Source organism: Rhinolophus hipposideros (genome assembly GCF_964194185.1).
Source record: "Rhinolophus hipposideros genome assembly, chromosome: 14".
Taxonomy (NCBI): domain Eukaryota; kingdom Metazoa; phylum Chordata; class Mammalia; order Chiroptera; family Rhinolophidae; genus Rhinolophus; species Rhinolophus hipposideros.
Genome location: NC_138060.1, coordinates 19,346,466 through 19,368,798, shown reverse-complemented (window position 1 = coordinate 19,368,798; position 22,333 = coordinate 19,346,466). Strand labels below are relative to the sequence as shown.

At 42.4% G+C, this 22,333-nt stretch overlaps 2 protein-coding genes across 3 annotated transcripts; both read right to left on the bottom strand.

The window, feature by feature from the left end:
• Positions 1-209: 209 nt before the first annotated feature.
• ACTR8 (actin related protein 8) lies at positions 210-13,795 on the bottom strand. Of its 2 annotated transcripts, none has more exons than XM_081073058.1 (13): positions 13,559-13,795; positions 10,457-10,627; positions 8,764-8,874; positions 8,021-8,125; positions 7,561-7,734; positions 6,981-7,074; positions 6,632-6,764; positions 5,174-5,327; positions 4,306-4,401; positions 3,696-3,836; positions 2,496-2,760; positions 1,624-1,787; positions 210-807 (listed from the first exon to the last, which is right to left on the bottom strand). In XM_081073058.1, exons 1-13 carry the CDS (start codon positions 13,679-13,681, stop codon positions 664-666), a joined length of 1,875 nt encoding a protein of 624 aa, XP_080929184.1. In that variant the 5' UTR covers positions 13,682-13,795; the 3' UTR covers positions 210-663. The 2 variants fall into 2 exon arrangements, with proteins under 2 accessions (XP_080929184.1, XP_080929185.1); XM_081073059.1 differs by having other exon boundaries at positions 10,457-10,590; positions 13,559-13,760.
• A 955-nt stretch (positions 13,796-14,750) lies between these two features.
• Positions 14,751-22,034, bottom strand: SELENOK (selenoprotein K). Its single transcript, XM_081073070.1, has 5 exons — positions 20,720-22,034; positions 17,759-17,849; positions 16,248-16,331; positions 15,556-15,642; positions 14,751-15,283 (listed from the first exon to the last, which is right to left on the bottom strand). The coding sequence occupies exons 1-4, from the start codon at positions 20,868-20,870 to the stop codon at positions 15,561-15,563; spliced, it is 408 nt and encodes a 135-aa protein (XP_080929196.1). The 5' UTR covers positions 20,871-22,034; the 3' UTR covers positions 14,751-15,283; positions 15,556-15,560.
• Positions 22,035-22,333: the final 299 nt, after the last annotated feature.

The following is a 22,333-nucleotide window of genomic DNA, read 5'->3' as shown; positions in this document are numbered from 1 at the left end:
AAATCATACCTGAATCATTTCTATGTAGGTTTAGGAAGGAACCGAATTGTTCTTTTGTTCTGTTTTGCTCAAATAATGATTGTTTTCTTTTCCCAAGCCCACCCTAGAACATGTCGGGTAACAAAAGCCAGCCAGACCAGCCTTAAATCTTTGCCTCGGCAAATCTAGACCCAAATGGGCCCCAATCTTTTTTGTAATTTAACAGAAAATGAAAAAAACAAAACGTTTTATTTATTTGGAATTCCAAGAGCACGCAAGTCACATCATGTGTGCTCACTGTTCTAGACAAGAAGGAAAATTTCATGATCATACAGTTCTCATAATTCAGGTCCATAAGTCACACATCCAATCCTTATAACCTGATGACACTCAGAAATCAATTTAAATGAAGGGCATCACCACTTGAAAACTGCTCTACAGCACCTTTTACATCCTTGGGGAGTTCCTGAGACGCTGAGAAAAGATCTTTTATGCTCAAATGTCTTGACTACAAAAGCAGCTTATAATTTCACACCAATGTCATATCCTCAACATAAAAGTTAAAATTCATTTATTTTCCACGAAACTTAAGCCTCTAGGTCAATAAATTAAAACACATATATTCTGTAAGAGTCTTTTGTACACGAGGCTGGTTCCAGGTCTTTAACAGTGACTTTGCCCGTGTCACCACACAAAGGCAGCTCGCTCTCGCAGCATGCGGACACCAAAGCGCTGCCATTCTCGCTGATAGATCCACAGTTCCTGGGTTGTGTCTAGACAAGCCAGCACTGCCCCCCCTTTCCATGCAATCAGCCGAGGATCCATGTCCTAGAGAAGTAATAAAGACCTGTCAGCACAAGCAGACCAGACGTACACTTAATCATTTACTTGAATGTGGGAGTGGAGAAAAACCCTGCTGACTCAATACCTAATACGCCAGATTTTCAACCTGAAGTAACGACCCGTACGGGACACGGGCACTACAGGTGTCTGTTTCAACGGACCAGAAAACTTTTCATTTCTGAAGCTGCTACTATCCACTATTATTCCACATTCGGCCTGTAAGGCAGAACATCTATAACAGGAAATAACTGATTTTGACGTTTGAGTAGAATACATATATCCCACAATCCCTCCCTCAGGATTAAAATTAAATAAGAACATTCCCAGGAATTGTCAGTGAGATATAATGAAATATAGGCACACTCTGTTTCTAAATTCCTAGGTTTATATTTCTTTTCAAGATAGTTCAAGCCTAAAAGATCCTTAAAGATCACCTGGTCAGGGACCAGCAGCAGATGCTTAACGTGAAAGAGAGAAAAATGGAGCTGTGTGGCCGATGGCGTGAGACCCGTCGGTCTTCTCCTTGCCCCACTGTCCCTTTACTAAGGCAGAAGTCAATCCTGCTGGTTCTGGAGAGCACAGCAGGGCCTAAAACCCAGGAATGCAATCGCCTAATCCAGAGCTCCTTTCACTACATCTGTGACCTGCTCGAATTTTTCCACTTGCCCCAAACCCTCCAGAACTCCCCAGACACAAGTCCATGGCTCCTAGGATTTCACCTCTTTTATATACAACATTATAATGACAAATAATTAGTGCTGGTTTCATTTGCATACAGTCCAACTTGCATCATGAACATACCTTGGGCCTTGTGATCACTTCCACATTTTCAATAATTCGCCTGAATGAAGGTGGCATTTTGTTGAGAATTCTGTGCTGCAGAAATTCTTGAGCTTTATGAAACATCAAACCACCTCCCACCACCAGGATGGAGCTGTACATCTTCTTTTTGGTATCGTCAGATGCTGAAAAGACAGTGATAGCCCTTCTACGCTTTTCCCCTTATCCACCCTAGGCCAAGCCACCACCACCTCTTGCTTGGACAACTGCAAGAGCAGCCTTCTTCAGGATCTCTCTCCAGCCCATCCTCAACAATGTAGCCAGAGGAACTTTGCAAAATACAAATGTGAGAATGTTGCTGCCCCCATCCCCGCACCCACTACTCACAGCATCAGGACCAAAATCTCTCAGGGGGCCTAAAAAGTCCAACATGGCATGGACTCATTTCTCTTGCCTCATCCTCACACCCTGTGACTTAGCCACACTGGCCCTCACACAGGCTTCTTTCTCTACCTGGAATGCCACTCCATCTGTAACGAGCTAACCCCCACCCACAGCCCAGATCTCTCTCAAGTGGCTTTTCCTCGAGGAAGCCTTCCCTGACTTCTACGGAGTAAAAATCCCTTATTAAATCCTGCAATCAGAAGCGCCCAGTAAGTACCCCTCAGTTTAATTTTGTTGCACCTGTCACAGTTGTAGTTTCACATTTGTGTGATAGTTTGACTAATTGTGGTTTCCTCCAACAGGGCCAGGAACCAGCCCGACACCTGACAAAGCAAGCACAAGGTAGGCTCGCTTGCTTCTACGTGAACGTGCTTGGCCCCTGCACAGCCACAGCCCTGCTTGAACCTGTTCATTTAACTGCGATCTCCCCGCCTCCCCCACGTGCTTACAACAGCAGTCTATGCTGTGAAGGATGGCTTTGTCCAGGCCCAGGGCTTTCCCTTCAAACAGCGAGATGGCGGTCTTCCTGGACATCAGTGCCGTCAGGGCCTCCTCAGAGTCGTTGCCAGCCATCAGACAGTCTCCCTGGGAAGGTCCCAAATCCACCTCCTGGGAATGCAGTCTTTCGGGAAGATCAGAGGACTGGCCACGGAGGTCCCCTTCAAATCCAATGGGTTTGGATGCAGACTTTCGGTCAGCAGTAGCTTTGGCAGACTTTAAATCAATGAAAAGGACACTCAGGTAGGTGGTACGACCATGACACAACACGGCTGATGTTCTCCAGCTAACCCCCCCTCCACACACACACACACACACACACTATACAATATAAAACAGGTCTGGCACTGTGGTGCAGAGAGGAAATGGAGGAAATGCACTACAGCACACAGCCAATCACCTGGGACCCGTTCCCAGATAACCTGGAGTGAGAGGGGGTGTGTAGAAAATGAGGCTGGGCTGACAATCCAAAGCAGTCACTGGCAGGCAGGGCTGGTCTAGAACCTAACTATTAGTGGTTGGCTTTTAAAATTGAGATGTCAGTGTAGACGCGCCTTGCCCCACTTGAACTGAGTTTTTAATTGGAGTATTTCAGTGGAACTCTTGGGCCAGTGACTGTTATGGAACCCTCATTTTCAAACCTAAACTAACCACCTCATGCTCATCTTTAGGAGAGGAATGAAGACGAGAAAAGGTTTACAGCCTTCTTCTCTCTACTATGAGCTGCTATTTCATTAGCAGATAATAGTTTTAATCTTTGGCCCCTCCAACAGATGTCCTATTACTGGGATCAGCTTTGAACAAAGGAATTCAGCTCTTTGCCTATGCACCTCTCATACATTCTAGTTAAAAAAATAGGTGAGATTTTACTGAAAATATTTACTATGGATAAATACTAAAAAGGAGATAATGCAACATATACAAGGGAAATAGTTTCATTAACTTTTAAATGTGCGACCTGGTATTGTGAAAATTGGATTAATGTCTGTTGAACAAAAAAAATCCGTCTTCCACATTTTAAATTTAGACTTCACTTCATCTACAGTTCTGAAAACAGTATTAGCTTTAGTATGCTGTCAGACTGTAGTGAGTGCAGTGATCCATTAACTATAGGCAAAACCGCCTCCTTTCACACCAGAATCACCGCAGACCTGTTCTTGTTTGCTCTGTGTGGCCAGCAGGTAATGTTCATCATGAGGGTCCTCAGGGTCACCCTGGGACCTGTGCTGCAGAGTTGTCATTTTTTGTCCAACGATTCCAAAAGTTGCTGGGTAAAACAAAGCCATTGGAGCCTGTGCATGGAAGGAAAACAATGATCAATCAAAGACACTGCCTTTTGAAAATAGCTGATCCATTAATTTTTGTTCTAAAAACAAAACTGGCGGACTAGATCCTAGAAGTTAGAGTGGGTAGTGTTCTTTTTTAGGGAGTAGCATTATTTTTTCAGTGTAAGATAAGCCAGAAAACTCACTTCTCCAACTGAATGGGTAACATGACACCACAGAATCTCAAAGCAATTGTAAAGTACCTAGTAATCTATTTTATAATTACCTAATAAGAAGAGGACCTCTCCCTCTAAATAACTAATCACAGAGTGGTTAATTAACAAGAGCCCTCAGACCTATTCTAATTTGGTTTAGTGAATAATCTTGCAGCAGCTGACATTCTGACCTCATGAGGTTCCCAAAGAGTACAGATTCTCTCAGTCTGAATGAGCTTCCTGGCTTTCTTTCTACCCATGAAAATATACACCCACGTTACCTGCAGTTTTTCATCTCCTAATCGAAACTGGTAAAGTAGGGCAGGGGAATCTGGATGTCGAATCTGAAACTCATGGTCCTGAAGCCCAGAGATATCCTGATTCCAGGAAAAGATGCTGTCAGTGAATCAGTAAAAGTGCACATAAACTCCTCCAAATACAATTAAGCCTCCCTTCCATCTACACCTCCCCTATAAAAAGGCTGCCCTACGACTACCACTTGCAGTGGAACTGAATAAAACAAGAGTTCAATAACTTGCTTCCCTTTTAACATCTATGAAATTTCCATCGTTTGCATTTATTATCGAGAAACACTAATACAATGACCCAAATCAATAAGCAAATGCCCTCAATAACTAAGGAATGTTACCTAGTCTTATGTTTCTCAAAAGTTTTTTATTCAGAATTATGTTACTTGAAAAAGGTGAAAACAGGGTCTAAAACAGAGTATAAAAAGGTAGCAATCCATATGTAGTAATGATTAAATGTTGACTGTTCACAATACTAAGAAATTGTTTCAAATGGTGCCATTTTATTAATTGACTGTACCTATATCTTTACCTGCTACTATTCATCACACCTAAAGGTTTATCTTCATTCTTTATCAGAATCATTACAAAGCCTGTAGAGAGAGTTATATACTAAACTCTCTTTCTCAAAAGAAACAAGCTGTTTTCCAGAGCCCAAGACATATCCTCACAGCTCTGACCTTACCAAAAAACTCTCACTCCTTAAGCGTTTCGGCTTCAAGGCTTTATCAACTTAGATTGAAAGAGGAGTTATGATATTGTTAAAATTGTAATTGTCTTTTAAGTATCTTACATTTTTCCTGAAAACAAAAATAATCGTCAATTTTAATTTTGCTCCCACCTGATCTAAATGACAAAAAGTTTCTTTAAGGTGCTGCAGAAGAAGGCAATCCATTTTATTTGTTAACTGGCATTCTCTGTAAGGGAATCCAGCTCGCTGCATCAGCCAGTAAAAACATCTTGATACATCAGATCCCCCGTATGCCAGACAGAGCCTAGAGTGAAGAGAAAAGGGCAGATGGGTAATCTGTCAGTTAAGAAGGTGCAATGGGTGATTCAAGAACTCAATTTGGCACAGTGGAACACAACAAGTTTCAAGCAATGTTTGTGGTAGGAATACGTAAAATAAAGAATGAAAGGACAGTTGGATGGATGGGAGGGAGAAAAGGAACTCAAGAAAAAAAAACAGTGGTAGGGCACCTAGAAGCAGTCATGCTGTTTGCAAAAAGTATCCAAGAAACAGAAAATAGTATTAAATCCAACTCATTTCCAAACCAATTGTTTACCATTTGATGGTTGTTTATCTATGCACAATCACCAGCATATAAAAGAGGCAGGCACTCACACCCTAAGACAAACTTATGGGAGAAATCCTAGAGTACTATCCACTAACTGAACGTGTCTACGATTTGGAAAGACTACGTCTACATTATTTTAGTGGTTGGAGATTTGAATCCAGTGTTTTCTCCATACCTTGAGAACCACTGGCATCAGCCAATACAAACAATAGATGAGCCAAAATAACTCACACTGAGTTTTAGAATGCATTGTACCTTGGGATGGGAGGCAGCAGGTTAACCTTTCTCATGGACTGCTGAGCCCTCTTTTAAATTTGTTTCTATACCTTGAGATTCAAACTACCTATTGTAAGGGACAAGAAGAATTAAAGCATCCTGAAGGAGCCATCCTGAGAGCACAAAATGCTGCAGAGAACACATATGTGCACTACCTGAGTGTGCTTACCTGTGTTGGGCTTGTCTCAGGAAGGACAAGCAGCAAACCTGCTCCTGATGTTTATTTTATAATACTAACGCTTGTATCAATGATTACACCATGAAGGGACTTGACCACCATAAAGTAACTCATCACGCATTGAATACCATTTATGACAAGAAAATCAAATACTCAAAATGCTAGCTAGCTAGAGAACTCGGACCTGAAAACTTATTTTCTCCTACATGACTTGTCTAAATAAAACTTTGCTGTGAGTGTGACTGGTATCTCTAGGCCAGACCACAGCAAAAGACACAGAGCTAACCACAGCCTTCCTCCGTGGAAAGCACACAACACACAGCTGCTGATGTGAACTTGTATTAGAGAGTTCCAAAGGGAAGGGTGGAGTCAGTTGTTGGCAGCCTTGTTAGAATTTGCACTTCCACAATCTTGCTGGTTTCCTACGCAAACTTTGAATATATAATTCCTTATAAGTAATTTCTTTCTCCCTTGTGACGCTTTATAGTTGAACATAAAGCATACAGTGAGGGACAACGTAGGGCATGCCCACTCCCAAGTTCCTTACCGAGTGTTCCGATGAGAGACCCCATCCTCCACACAGCACACACTGGTCTTCTGGTCCCCAACATCTACAATGCAGGTGCTGCTTAGACCACTGCCAAAGGTGGCGCACACAGACTCCTGATGGACCACAATCCCTGAAAAACAAAAGGCAGAGGAGCTATCAGCTGGGGAGCAGTAACACCCCCAGACACATAATCAACTAAAGTCTGGGAATCTCTGGGTAAACGTTCAAGCATTGCTGATCCTCTCAAATAAGCATTTCCATAAAGCAGTGAATTGAATTAACTTTGTCAGTAAAAATGAGAATGAATCTCATTTCAAGTAGGTTTCACTGGGAATATCACACATACCTGAAAACCCCATCTTCATTAGGGTCATATTCACTAATTCTTTTACATGCTGTTTATTATAGATATCAGGAATTAACAAGATACATCTGTAATACTAAAGAGAAGAAAGAAAAGATTAAATGGTTAACATAACGCCAGGTCAAAATGAATTTCACCACACTTGTCTTCAAAGAGGATTCTCTCTAAAGTAGCAGCAATGGTTAAAACCCAAAATTAAAGCTCAGACCTCTGCTGTCTTTTGAGTTTTATGAAAAACAGAAAATGTTGAAGTTTTCCCCCCCTTGGAATTACTTAAAGCTTGTGAAATGAAAAATAAAACAACTGATATATCTAAAAAAGTTCCAGGAGAAGGAATAAACATAAATAAGCTTGCTACCTCCAGAGCAGTAGAGAGACACCAAAGAAACCAACAGAATAATAAAGAGAAAGCACTAAAGGGGAATTCAGTGAAGAAGATATGCTCAACACCTTAAGGCCGAGAGTGCTCCCAGAGCATGGTGTAACAAACAACTCAGTAATGTATACTTCCATTGACCAAGAATCTTAAAGACAATCCAAGTAACTGGACATTTGAGCTCACCTTTAAATCTTTCAGTGGAATTTCCAAGTATTTTTGTATTGCATGAGACCATATTACTTCAATATCTGCCAGAACAGCTGTAAGGGAGCCCCCAGGTCCTGGGTGAATATTTAACTGACCTCGTCTAATAGGCCAGTGAATATTGTAACAGTCCAGTGGGTTAACATACAAGGCCTAGAAGAGATGAAGATGAACACATTGGTAAAACTCTTCTCTCAGGGTTTGCTGAATTCATGTTCAAAATTCTAAGGCCAGAAATTATCTGCTGATCAACACTTTGCTGAGCGTTCTAAATGTTGGGAGCAGAGTATCTAACATTTCAGGAGCCAGTGTGAGACTATATGGTCCTCAAAGTAGGATTATGGAATGCTAGAAAATTACAACTGGATTGCAAAGTAAGTGAATTTTAGCACTAGGATCAGGTTTTTTTCTTCCATTTCAGCGTAAATAAGTTTCCTACCTCTTCTCCTACCAAAAACTCAGGGTGATTAGTTGTGTTTGTCCACTTATTTCCAGAACAATGATCTAAAATTGCAGGTCGCATCTGCTTGTTGTAGGAGCGTGCCTGAAACAAAAGCACATCAGACAATTCTCTGAATTTATGCAAGGGGAAAAGAAAGGGTGGGTACAGTATGAGTCCTCTTTTCTCCTCTCTCACAGACCAGATACAATGGCAAATTTTAATCACAAATCCAAGATATTTGGTAAAATATTGACTGGTAACAAAAGGATTCTCTTGCCCTTTTCCACAATCTTTATTTTTCCTGTGATTTTTTTAATACCTAGGCCGTGACTCACAGCCAGTCCAAAATTAATAATGCACTCTGCCTAAAGTTGAATACAAATTTATCATACTGACTCATAGCCATTCCTAATAGTATTGGTTTATCATTTTAAAATAACAAATGTGGTAAGAATACAGCTTCCCACCAAGATCCTGGAATTACACACTTAAGACTCTCAGGTAAACTGTAAATTTTCATCAACTTACAGTAAAAAACACCACCTTATAAATTATTTGGCTTGCCTAAGCATCTGTGACACTGATTCAAGTATTCTTTAGGTGGTTAACCGTTTTTTCTTCTTTTTAAAGGAAATCCCATCTTGCATTTGCAATGAAATAGGGAGAGCACACGAATGGCATTATGATATAATAGCTGCACTAAAAGAATAAATCTGAGAATAATGCAGTTGAGACTGAACCTGTTCAGGGGACACAGGAATCCGTCTGGTACCATTTGACATCTTTTTAGACCATATGGCTTGATCCACCATTTTAAGACCATTTTGTCTTTGTTCATTACTTTCAGGTTTCTGGGGAAAAAAGAACAAAGTATGAGCAGTACAAAGGATTTAATGAAAAGGGAAGAAAGACAGTCTCGCAAACTACTAATTTAATGTAGCAATGGGAAATGCTCCTTTGTCAACAGGTAACATTTCCTTAATCTCTGTCAAATGTATTCAAAGTAATCTTTTTGTTATTTATAAATAAAAAAATCATAAAAGAACCTATCACTATAAACCAACTATCTGCAAAAATCTATTAACTTCAAGTGACTTTGGGTTGATAGAAAATTTTATGGCAAATCAGAGCTTCACTACTTTACACTTACAAAGTATTTCAGAGACTCCCATCTGAGTATTTATATAATTTTCCTGTTTGCAATGTTGTAACAATTTTGTAATATTCCTTCATGTTATTTTGCTCAACCAACAAGTATTCAAGTTATTGTGATATTATAAAGAGTGTATCCATAATTTTTTGTAGAAATGTTTTGTTTTCTTTCAATTTTTATTCCTGAGATTTATTTTCTAAAGTAGAATTATAGGATACAAAGATATAAGTGACTATTAGACTCTTATATTGTCAAATTATATTTAAGCTTCGAAATTGGACTTGAGTATAGTCTGCTAGTTATGCTACAAAGACTTATCATACTCTCAGACTTATCATATCTTGCTGTGTATGATGCACTCTCATGTATAATGTGCACCCAGGTTTTTGGTCCAAACTTTCAGGGGAAAAATATTTCATTTTAATTTCTTAATTCAAATTTTTATTTGCTTATATTTAGGTACTTGTTTTTTTGTATCATGAAGGAATTTTAGCATTTATTATTATTACACTTTTAATTCATAAGCATAAATAAAAGAATTAAAAATATTTATATAGATACAGAATTAGTACTACCCATGTATAATGTGCATCCTTACATTTTCCTCACAAATTTGGGCAAAAAAGTGTGCATTATACATGGCAAAATACAGTACTATCAGAATTACAGAAACTACAAGTTCCTAAAACTATCCTTGACTTAAATCTTAAAAGTGAATTACAATGTAATATATATATTTAACATCTACTACCACAAAATTTTTTCTGATAATTGCCATTTGCAAACTAGGATAAAATAAATGTTTACTGTAAGGAAATACATTTTTTTGCCTTTAAGTTATGATATGACCTAAGATTATAATAAGTGTTTACTGTAACAATTCTATTTGCTTATGAATTGAAAATACAAGCTCAACTTAAACTGTAAGTATCCGGAAGAGAAAATATGGTAGTCAGTTAACAGAGACCTGAATACAACATTTTCAGTGCATGACAATTCTGTATCTTCCATTAAAGATCACCTTCATCAATATGTAATTTGTCCTCATGGGTTAAAAAAAAGTTGGATTTACTTTTGTTATAATTATTTCTTTACAATCTAAAATCGCTAGCTCAGATGAAAAATATATTTGTAACCCTGAATGATGCTATTATTTTAAAACACATTAAAGCTATGAAGAACGTTTATTCAAGATTACTATGTACACTTGAATGTCTAAACCCTCCCAAAGAAAAAACTTTGGGCTTTCTCTCCAGGTAGGTCCTCCATTTCTCACTTACATTTAGTCCCTCCCTTAGGAGCCAGTTGTCCTTGTATAGGGGCTGCCCTTGTTGTTTGTGTCTTCGTGCAATGACGTGAGGAATAATGGCAGGAAGTGTGTCTGTGGCTCGACCAATCCTTAAAGTTGTTGAACCTGGATGTATGACAACAATGAAGTTGCTCTGGATTTGCTGCAAACATAAAACATAGGAGTGTGATCTTAGTAAGTAATATGCAGGTAACAAGTTAAATAACATGTAGGTAACAGACCAGGCGAAAAAGTTAGTTTCCTAAAATGACTATCAGACTCAAAGGCATTAAAACAATTCTGTAAAGGGAGGTCTTTGAGAGGCATTAAATTACTGCTCCCTGCCTGAATACAAACTCATTTTGTATCTGTGTTCCCAGGCTCTGACTCACGTAGTCCAACAAATACTTGTTTAAATGAACGGAACCATATTTATCCAATGCAAATTAACCTCTTGGGCATTTGTCCCAGGCACTGTGGGTATAATGGTGACCAAGACAAAGTCCCAACCACCAGAGAATTCTGTTTACTAGGGAAGACAGTTAAACAAGGAATGAGTGTGTGGGGAATACTATGACTAGTGAAGTGGTGGCTTTCCCTAAATCGAAATCACCTAAAGATGCTTGTAAAAATAAACAACAAAAAGTTGACCCTAAACTTTCATTATCAATTTTCTAAATCAGAATCTCTAGGGAGAGAGCCTAGGAATCTGCAATTTTCAAAAGCTCCTGGGGTAATTAATATGACAACTCAGGTTTAAACCCACTGATTGAACAGGTGAGAGAAAAAGTTAATGTAAGGATAGAATTATTATTTTGTAATGCTGGAAAATAAGGCTTTATATGTATCAACCACTTCCAGTGTATGTGTGCAGACACTGTATTTTGGTTATTGTTTCTAAAAACACTTTACCCTTTTTGGTTCTTTGCTGTTTATCTAATCTGGCAAGAATCTGGTGTTGAAAAGCCAGAGTTCACATTTCTATCCTCATAAGTCAGAAAACGTTGCTGCAATTCACAGTCCATTCTTGGGAGATGGTGAACCAGGACTGACAAAGTGGCACAAATCAGGACAGTGGAGCGATGACTGGCCTTTACTTTCAGATGGTAATTTTTTAGATCCATAATTCTCACGGGGGCAGAATATAATCTCAATCACTTGGATACCTTTACCATGTAGACTTGTTGAGGGACTCATAGTTTCTGTGGGGAGTGGGAGAAGGTAAAAGAGACTCCGACAATCCCTTTGGCAACAGGATCCCTGTGTTAAGAACCACGACTCCAGCCTGACTCATTAGCTAGCACCTACTCTGTCCTGCCCATGAAGATACAGTTGTGTCTTAGCATTTCCATACTTGCCAATAAGAAAAAGTATAGACTTCCAAGATGAAGACCCTGCCTACTTCTCCAGCCTTACTCTAGAGCCACTTCTTTTGTGGTCAGTACATTCCACTACCATTTCCTGGATATTACTGCTTAAGGTAAGTAATAGGGTAAAACAGTTATTAAGCAAATAATAATACAGGTACCGCAGAGATACGGAAAAACCAAAGGGTGTTATACAACGGACTGAAGTTAAATGCTGTTAAAGCAGTTAAGGACCCAGGCTCTGATTTCACAGACCTGGCTTCAAGTTCAGATTGTGCCATTTCCTTGCTCTGGAAGAAGTTCCTACCTCATAGAGGATTAAATGAGTTGATCACATAGCTCAGAGTCTCGCTAGCTCTTCCAAAGTTCTCCATAGCCTCCCGAAGGGGCCAGACTCTTGGGTTTTTATGATCCTCACGAGTCTGCTAGGATCTCTAGTCTCACCTCTTGCTCCCCCTTCTTTCTCAATTCCAGACATCCTGCTCTCCAATACTACATATCCTCTTAGCGCAGGTGTCTTCTATGCTGTTCTCTCCCTCCCTGAGATTCCACCTTACCCCTGGCTAACCCTTAATCATCTTTCAGGTCTTAGTCGAGATGTCAGCTCCTTTGAAGAAACCACCAGACCATCAGGAATGGAGGAGGTACGTGCTGTGTCCAACACCTGCACCAACCCATCCCACACCATGCTGTTACCTGCGGCCCGACCCCCAAACGTCAGCTCTCACTCCTACGTCCCGCCCCCTCCGAGTGGGAGAATCCTCCATCCAATCTGCCCCCTCAACGAGGTCGGTGGAAATACCGAGCCCTAGGCAACAGTAATAACCACCCTGAGGGCCTACCGTGGGCCAGGCACTGCAGTGTATTTTACAGCTGCCTGGCCAGTTGGGTATCATCCTTCACACATCCACCCGCAAGGAACCTGCCTCACAGATGTCCAATATGAAATTCTAAGCATTTAAATGCCTCCTGATTTCTGCTGTGAATTGAACAGTGCCTTTGCCCATTTTTCTATGGGAATGTTGGTGTTTTCTTCATCATTAAAATTTTATATATATATAATATATATATTTTATATATATGTATTATATATATATATAAAACATGTATATATGTATATTTTATATATGTAAAGGTCCTTCGCCTGTCATGCTACTGCAAACAATTTCCTCTGGTTAGTATAACTTAGTCCTGTCCAGTTTTCGACAGACCAGTTCCTAATGTATATTCAGACAAACGTGTGTACCATTTCACTGCCTTTAAGCTTGCAGTGACCTGTACTCCCTGAGATTTCCTAAGAAACAAGCCTAAGCCTCTACCCCTTACCCCTAAGGATACGCAGATGCTCCACGTGAGCCAGCCCCGGTGCTAACCTGGACCCGCCACCACTGACACCTCGCGAGCTCGGGAAGTAGGTGATAGCCCCGTCCTTGCTTCGTGGCCAGGGAGCTGGGGCTCTTGCAGCGGCTGATGGGGGGGGGGACGCGCGGGGGGGACGCGGTACCGGCCTCGGAGCGAGCGCTCCTGGCCCCGCAGCGCGCGGGGCTTCCTGGCCGGGCGTCCCCGCGTGCAACGATCCGGGAGGGGAGCGCGCGACCTCTGCAGCACGCGCGAGGGGGACGGCCCGAAGCCTGCCGCGGGCGCCAGCCGCCCCTCCCCAGCCCCGGCAGACAAGATCTGAGGCTCAAGTGCGGCGCCCTCGCTGAGACCCGCCCGCCGCGGCTAACCTCCTGCAGCGACTCCGGCACCAGCGCCGGCACGATGGGCCGCTTCACGCCGCGCTGCTCCTTTTCTTTCTCCCCGCCCTTCTCCTTCCCGTTCTCCGCATCCCCCTTCTCCGCCTGGGTCATCGCAGCTGGCGACCCCCGCGAACCTCCAGACCCAGGGCGGCACCTAGACCGCCAGGAGGCCCCTCCGCGCAGGCGCAGCTCCCCGCCGGCGCCCACAGCCAAGATGGCCGCCCGGGACTCGCCGCGGAGAATTCCGGGAAACGGAAGGGCCCGCCGGTCCGCTGGGGAGTGGGCTGGGAGGCCGGCGAGGCTGGCATTAAACGGAGGCTGCTGCGATCGCTTCTGGATGTAGCGTGACGGCAGGTACTGTACTTATTTTGTTTTGGCAGCTTACCATGGACTAGCCAATAACCCGCATCTCATTTCGTCCTCACACCTCTTCTCGCCTGGGTTTCCACACACCGTACCGAGGACTCCCGGTGCTCCCACCTTGCTGGTTGTGCTCAGCCCAGACTGATGTTAGGCTTCCCTGGAGCCAGGGCTCCGCTCTACACATTCCTTGGGTGCCTATCCAGTTTCATGGCTTTAAACATGAAGATAATTCCCAAATACATGATTCCCGTGTGGACTTCTCCCTGAGACCCCGACTGATGAATTTGGTATCTTTACTTGGATGGCGAAGGCATTGCAAACTTAAACATGTCCAAAATGGAACCAACCCCCCCCCCAAAAAAAAAAAAACCACAACAAAAAATACCTACTCTCACTTTAACCATCTCAGTAATTATCACTTTGATTACATCCCCACTTCCTGGCAGTCAGGATTGAATAAGTACTTATAAATGGATATAAAAATGCTTTTTCCTCAACACTTAGTTTTCAAAGCCTGTGAAACACTGTAAGTAGAATTATCTGTATTCATTCTTCCAGTAATTATTTCAGTGCCTATTACATGTTGTCACGGTTCAAAATACTGGGGTAAAGAAGACAAAGTCTGTAACTTCAGAGCTCCATCCTGGTAAAAGAATGTGAGTTACCAGGATTCATTGAGATGGGGGTTAAAACCTAAGCAACAGTTTAGAATAATTGCTCAAGGTAGCTTTGAAGTTCATGAATCTAAAGACCACTTAGCCAACCTTCACTTTGTAGCTCACTTTTGTTGATTATGGCTTTATAAATACCCTGATAATTATATCTGGTAGCAAATCAAACATTTTATTAAAGATTCATGGAACAAATACATTTCAATATATTATTATACGCATACTACTGAAATAAATACAATGTGACTTATTTATAAATGAAAACAAATTAACAATGAACACTTTCAGAAGTTGAAAAAGGTGACACTAATAGTACTAAATACACAGCCTTTTATTTTTCTTCAAATTGGAGTTTTTGTGTTTCAATTATATAAAGATGAGTAGTCAGTTTTGTAACCTAAAAATATTTACTTATTAAAATTGTATTAATACTTTCATAAACTATACAAAATGGTAATGAGACAAACATGTGCATTTATAGAACTGCATCAGTCATGCCAGATCCCTGCGAGGGAATTCCCAGCACAACCTCATTCGTCTGTGAGGACACAGAGCAATCCCTGTTTAGACGTACACATTCATCTACTCGTCCAGCACGGTCCGCTCTCCACTGCTTGATGGTTTCCTTCTGCTACGAATGTGCATGTCCAGTTGTCTGCTTCTTACAGCAGACATTTACCTAAAAAAAAAAAAAAAAAGTCATAATAATTAGTTGCTAATTATTAATCTGTATCTGTGTGAGAAATCCATCATTACATGTTATAAAACCTATTTCAAAAGACATCTGGATAATAAAGCCAATGGATTTTCCAAGGGTTAAGATAGAAATATTTTTCCAAATAATGATGTCTTGAGTAATTACAGAATGTCAGACTTGTTTTCCTAAAGATCTTCCTAGGGAGGCATTTTCAAAATGAAATCCCTGCAGAATACTTTCAGATTTGAAGTTACCTTCCTCATCCACCAGCCATTGGAGGAGGATTAGGACCACGCAGATGATTAATTCGACCCATTCTTCTGGGGGGATTTCCTGGGGGCCTAATAAAAGAAAAAGTTAATTTCTACTGTTTAGTAGACATTACTTCAATTGGTTCCTTTTAAACACTCAAATAGACCCTTTATTTAAAATAGGAACTACCATTTAGGTCAAAACTTCAAACCCTTTTAGGGACCAGATACATGAAGCCCATAAGGAAAGCCAGTCCTCCTGTGCTTCATGTACCTGGTCCCTATGAGGATGAACCCACCGGGAAGCACCGTCTGTAAACGCCTAACTGAAACCCAGCTCCAGCTGATTTTCACATGGAAACACAAGCCTAACCCATCGCTACTTGATCTTTTGAATTTTTAATTATCAGCTGGAAATCCAGATTCTAAAATGAAATCTCTAGGTTTTAATGTTGGCTCTCAGTTTTCAACCTCTAATTTAGGTATTTCTTATAGGATATTTGATGTACATATTAGCTTTGCCAAATTAATTCAGATTATAAAATCACAGGCATCTTGTCTTAATTTACAACAATGCATTAATTTTGTGAAACAGAATTTAAACTTTTAATTTCCATGTGTCTGTCTATCATAACTAATTTAGTTAAAATATACAGAGGGGTGAAAACATCTATTATCAATTTAAAAAGCTATACCCTTTTCCATCATCATATCTGGAATCAGATGAGTTTCCGTAGCCTCTTTTCTTTTTCACATCTTGCTGAAGCAGAGTTTTGAAGCTGAAACAAGGGGCAGAAAACAACAGATCACTTCCAACATTATAAAACGTAACGGTTTCGTGGTTTCAACTATCATCTCTGTGAGATGATGACTGAACTAACTTAGCTCCAAACCCACTTTTCAAAGCTGTCTGTACAATACCATCTAATGCAAGAATGTGCTAAACAGAATGTGCTATGTTCTGTGCCAAAGCCACCCTTCCTTGTCTTTCACCCCAACTTTCTTCCTCTACATCAGCTGTCAGGTCCGAGTCTGTGTTTACAGTACTGCACACATTAATGGCTCCTGCATTTCCCCTGCTGATAGCCTACCTAACGTTACCTTGGAGAGGGAGGGGCTGAGGGTAGTGTGCCAGAGGCACAGACACTCTGGGAATCCATTTAAAAGAAATTTTCTTTATTTGTGAAAGGGGAAAAATTGAACTAAATTAAAACCATATTTTTAATAAACAATAGGGAGTAGGTAAATTTGTGAGAAACTAAAGAAGTTTTACACTGGGAAACTTAACTTTGAGCCTCTCTTGTCCCATTGTTTTTCCTATGGAACTGATTCTTCCATTTTACCCTTCCTAATTGATGCTACGTTGCAACCAAAAGATTAATCTTTCTAAACCAAAGCAATAATCAAATTAAGTATAAAGATCACAGACTGACTTTCAAACTTTTCTGCCACCTTTGTGTTGCTTCCACCTGGAGTAACTTCCTTTGATGTCCACCTCCCACAATCATGCCCGCCTCAGTGCCCCTTGTAATATGAAGATACTGACTGCTAGTAAATCAATGAAGAGACTGTCTCCCGCATCTTTGCATCCCCACAGTTCTCTACCCATAAGACGCTCAAATATATATTCAAACTTAGGATAAGTAAGACTTGTTAGTAGTTGATGAACAATTTTCATAAAACAGCATGTGAAAGACCAAAAAATGCATTTAACTAAGAATTGCTTGAAATTATAGAGAAGTTTAAATTGGTGTCTCTGAATAATTCTAATCCTTCATTTAAAAAAAATCTTGATTACTTGGGAGCTTTTTTTAAATTAATATCTGATTTCCCTTGTTTACTTGTTGTGTAATATTGAATACAATTTGCACATACACATGAAAGCCATGAATAGCAGAGTGAAAGTGAGGTGCTGTCATTTGGCATTAAAATAGGCAGGCCTGGCTCCATAGCTGCAGGTTGAAATGGTCACCCAGGCTAAGATATGGTCAAGCTTACTAACTCAACCAACAGATTCATAACCATAAGATGTCCTGTGGCAGCTTGACCACTACGCAAGTATTCACTTCCCTTAGTATAGCTATTAACAAAAAAAGAATTAAAAACTGCTTTCAGAAAGCAGAGCCTGTTTAAGATACGCAACAAAATGTACCTAATGTACTTCTGGCGACTTAGTTGGGACTATTAAGAGCATTATTATACTCACAACAAAACCACGAACTCAGCTATCCCCCAGAAGAAATCTGTTATAAAAGATAATCTCCACGGGGACTGACTCCGGCTGTCCAACACTTGTCCTACAGACAAGAAGAAAGAACTTGAGTTAGTGCTACAAATCCCTGACACAAGATGCATTACATTAGGTAGCAATCATAGACTCAGTTTTCAACTCGTGTATTGTTTCAAATGGTCAACAAATGGAGAGGTCTGTTATATGCACATCATTCTAAGGAAGGGTTCAGGGAAGTAAAGCTCTGTGATATAGGGGTCATTCCTTAAATTTGTCAAATGCTTTCCTATAGTTTGTAATTTTGATGGGTGACAATTCATTCAAGTATTTTTCCTTTTTTTCCTTTTTTATTGTGTAAAATATACACAAAAAATTTTACCATTTTGACCATTTTTAAGTGCACAGTTCTATGACATTAAGTATATTCATATTGTTGTACAACTGTCACCACCATCCATCTTCAGAACGTTTTCATCTTCCCCGACTGAAATCCTATACCCATTAAACACTAACTTCCCATTTCTCCCTTCCCCTAACCCCTGGCAACCACCATGATGCTACTTTCTGTCTCTATGAATTTGACTTCTCTAGAAACTTCATATGAAGAATCATATGATGTTTGTACTCTGGTGACCAGCTATTCCACTTAGCATAATGTCTTCAAGGTTCATCTATGTTGTGGCATGTGTCAAATTTTCCTTTTTCTTTTTAAGGTTGATCAATATTCCTTTGTATGGTTGTACTACATTTTGTTTATCCATTCATCTGTTGATGGACACTTGGGTTGCTTCCACCTTTTGGCTGTTGTGAAAATGCTCTATGCTCATGGGTGTACAAACATCTGTTTATTCAAGTATTTTGAGGAAACAAGTGGGTAAATATAAAAGAATGCTCACAACACTTCCACTTTCCTAAATGTGTTCAAAGTATTTCTTTCACTTGCAAAGCCTCTTGCCTGTATAAAAAGATTGTTTACACATACTTTTAAAAGTCTTTAGAATCAGTTATTGTGATAAAATTTTTATAAAACAAAGAATCTGTGTGCTCCATGTAGTTAAGAGAATTTGGCTTGTTCATTAAAATAACTACTATTCTTTCATAAAAGGATACTGTTGATTCTGATTATAGACTTCATTTTTATATTAAGCAAAAATTGATTTATTTTTCAAACCACTTTAAATAGAAGATACAACATAAAAAGTTAGTGCTTTAGAGTTTCAGCCTTGCAAATCAGAAGAGGAGAATATTTTGGGAGAAGACCTGTCAGCCACCTCTCTCCATTTTCCTAAGGACTTCTCCATGCTCACTTTCATCCCCCTGGCCAGGGTTTACTTTCAGGTGTATCCATTCATAGAGACATTGAAGAAAAAGGACTACATATAAAGACAGAACATGGGTGATAGGCTTGGTTCTACCTCTTACCAGCTCTGCTTCCTTGTCTGATGTGACATTTTCCTTCTCTGAGAAAAAGTGTTCCAGGACTAATCATATAGGATTGATTGTTGGGGGATAAAAATGTCGTTTGACACTAAGAGAAATGTTTTGTCAACTATGAAATGCTGGTAAGTACAGTCCTTCTAAGAAGACAGATCTAATTGGAACCCGTCAATTCTTCCTTTGATGCTAAAGAACCCGTTGCATCCTTCTGTCTTGCTGTTTGCACTTTCCCTCCTGGTTTCTGAAGGCAGAACCGCCCCCACCCCCGCCACGAATAAGTTGTTTGAATGCAACTGGCATTTCTCACCTGTGAAATTGAAATAAAAGGCCCTAATAAATCCTTTGGTATTTATGTGGATCAAATACGATAATACCTACACAATAGACATATTACAAACAATTACTCAATAATGCGTAAATGGAAGCTGCGAGCCTTAACCACACAGGATAAAACACAAAGTCTGCAAGTGGCCAGAACGGAGATAAAATTTTGATTTTATTTTAGTGTACGTGTTGATTACCTGTTTCAAAGAGTTTTAAGTGGGAGACAAGGAGAGAGATTTTGAAGTGCAAAGAAATGCAAAGTGCACTGGGCCAAAAGCCTTTTCAGCACCCTAAGTACCTCCGAAGGTAAACAGGTGAGTGTAACAGAAGCAGCGCCTCGTTCCTGCGACCCGGGCGCCACTGGTGAAGATGGCGCCACGACATTTCTTTCACCTGAGTCACACAGGTGGTCGGGCAGCTCTGGCCCGGTCATAGTGTGTCTTTTCTTCCCATTTTCTTTGCGGAGTCACTGAATTAAGTCTCCGTGATTCTCCGTTCCAGGGATAACTAACCTGCTTCCGAGGGGGTGGTGCTTCTCCCCGTGCCCCTTGGACAAAGGACAAAGGACTACCCGTGTGACTAGCGACCCTCTCCCGGGGGAAGCTCACGCACAGCGTGCATCTAACTGCCTTCAAGGTACGAAGGCCGCACACAGTCGGGAACAGCCAAGCCGCTAACGTCGGCCACCCCGACCGGAATCCGGGCCGCTGCCCGCGGACCGCCTCGGGGACCCTGCAGAAGCGACGTGACCTCCGCGCCCGCGGCCCCTGCGCAACGGGGGAGGACACGACCGCCCCGCACAGGGCCGTCCCAAAGCCCGCGTCGCGCTGACGCAGGGGCCGAGGCACACGCGCCACGCAGCTGGTGCTAATGCTGTCAGTCCTACTTGAGGACGCAGACGCCACTTTTCGCGAGGCCCCCACTCAGGAGCTCGAGGAGAACGAGGACGCCGGGCTCCGGCACAGTCCTCACTACGGGGACCTCGGCCGTCGCCCACCAGGGCTGAGCGCCGCAGGCCCGGTCCCCTCCGTCTGGGGATCCGCCTGGCTGCGCGGCGCCAAGTCCGGGAAAGCCGCCACGGGCGCCAAGCCCGGCGGGCGAAGACCGTAGACACCCGAGATCCGGCCTCCCAGGCCAGCGGTCGCCCCCGGAGCTCCCGTCGCCCCCCAAACTCACCATTCGAGATGTAAACCATCCTGCTTCTCGTTCCCCGCCTCCGGGGCGACTGAGCAGCCCGGCTCGGTATCTTCCGCCACGCCCGCCCTTTAACGTCACAGAGCCCGCCTAGACAACACGGAACCGGAAGAGGGAGGTGGACGCAGCCCATTGGCTGGGAGACACGCCCCCGACGCGCGTCTGCGCTCGTCACGCCGGCGACCAGCGGCCACGCGGGGGCTGACGGGTAGGTGGCCGGATGTGATGTTGCGAGGTGTCCTGTGCGCGGGTGCTTGTCCGTCTCCTGTATGGTTTGATTTTGCGGAGCTTGCTTGCACCACCGGTGGAACGAAGCTGCTTTCTAGTCGTTTGATAGGCCCAGGGATGGGAGAAGGAAGGCTGCCACGCGTGCCGTGGATAAGAGAACCGCCGGCCCAAGGACGTCCCTTAGGTTTTTCGAGGAGTGTTGGTGTTTGAGGATGTGGAGGAAAGTGCCTCCCGTGCTTGGGCGGTGACCAAGCGATAAAGAGGTGTGTTGTCAAGCCTTTGGGATTACACAGGCACCTGCTGGGTGCATTTTTTTTTTCTTTTAAGCCATTGTGTCTGCTCTTGGTTCACCAGAAGTGACTGGCGACTTTCAAGCGGGTCTTGTGAGGCAACTGAACACGAGTGTGGCGCGCGCGCCCCCCGTCCCTGCGTGAGTCCTGGCGGCCGCTGCGTGCCGGCGTTGCAGAGCGGACGGCCAGTGAGCTGCTGCTCGGTCATTGGTTTAGTGAGGACGTACTGCGTGCTGACGTATGTTTGCGCTGCTCCAGCCGTCGCTTCGTGTTCCTGGAACGTGGAAAACTCGTTGGTTCAAGACCGTTGTGCTTGGCCGTTCTCGTGGGGCGTCCCCATGGCTGCGTCCTTGTTTGTTTCCTTTTTTCTTTTTCAGTGCTCACGTCCTATCAGCTCATCCGAAGGTGGCTACAATGAAACGAAGTCACCTTCAGAAATAATGACATTTTTCGTTTAACCGTGTGGGTTAAGAGTGTAAATATGTCCTAATAGCTGAATAACGGGAGGTTTCACTCCATGGTGACTCACCGGGGAGCATTGTCCCCGCAAAAGCGCTTCCTAGGAGAGGACGACATTCTTTATCTCGTTTCGCGTGTTTGCAGCACCAGCGTAGGGGATCGTTGGGGCGAGACGATTGCAGGCGGGGCGATTCAGTTTCCCGGGACCTTCCTTGGTCGGGGTCAGGCCGCCGCCTCTCACCTGCCCGCCCCAGTCGCCTTGTAACTGCCACCCCGACTCCCGCCGTCACTGGACTTGGTAAGCAGTCCACACTGCGTTCGGCGTGACCCTCAAACGGAAGTCGTCTCGCTTTACGACAATGAAGTCTCCGTGATTACTTCCTTTATAGTGCTTGCCACGTTGTGGAATTATGTCTTATTTATCTGATTACGGGTTTCGTCGCTCGTACGATACTATAAGAGCTAAGTGATGAGAGGCCGCACCTGCCTTGTTCCCTTCTATATCTTCAAGGTTCATCACAGTCCCTGACAGGTAGTAGGTACTCTGCATTTGTAGGGCGGGCTTGGGGCGAGAAAGAAATGGCTTTCCAAAAGTTCCCTGCAAAGCTCCCCCCTCGCC

Coding starts and splice junctions, on each gene's coding strand:
- ACTR8 (XM_081073058.1), bottom strand. CDS start 13,681: ATGACCCAGGCGGAGAAGGGGGATGCGGAGAACGGGAAGGAGAAGGGC. Junction 1,788..2,495: donor TCACAGCATAGACTGCTGTT/GTAAGCACGTGG, acceptor CTGTCTTTTCAG/CATCTGACGATACCAAAAAG. Junction 808..1,623: donor AAGTGATCACAAGGCCCAAG/GTATGTTCATGA, acceptor TTACTTCTCTAG/GACATGGATCCTCGGCTGAT.
- SELENOK (XM_081073070.1), bottom strand. CDS start 20,870: ATGGGCTGCGTCCACCTCCCTCTTCCGGTTCCGTGTTGTCTAGGCGGG. Junction 17,850..20,719: donor GATGGTTTACATCTCGAATG/GTGAGTTTGGGG, acceptor TCTTGTCTGTAG/GACAAGTGTTGGACAGCCGG. Junction 16,332..17,758: donor GCTGAGTTCGTGGTTTTGTT/GTGAGTATAATA, acceptor CCCTTGTTTCAG/CTTCAAAACTCTGCTTCAGC.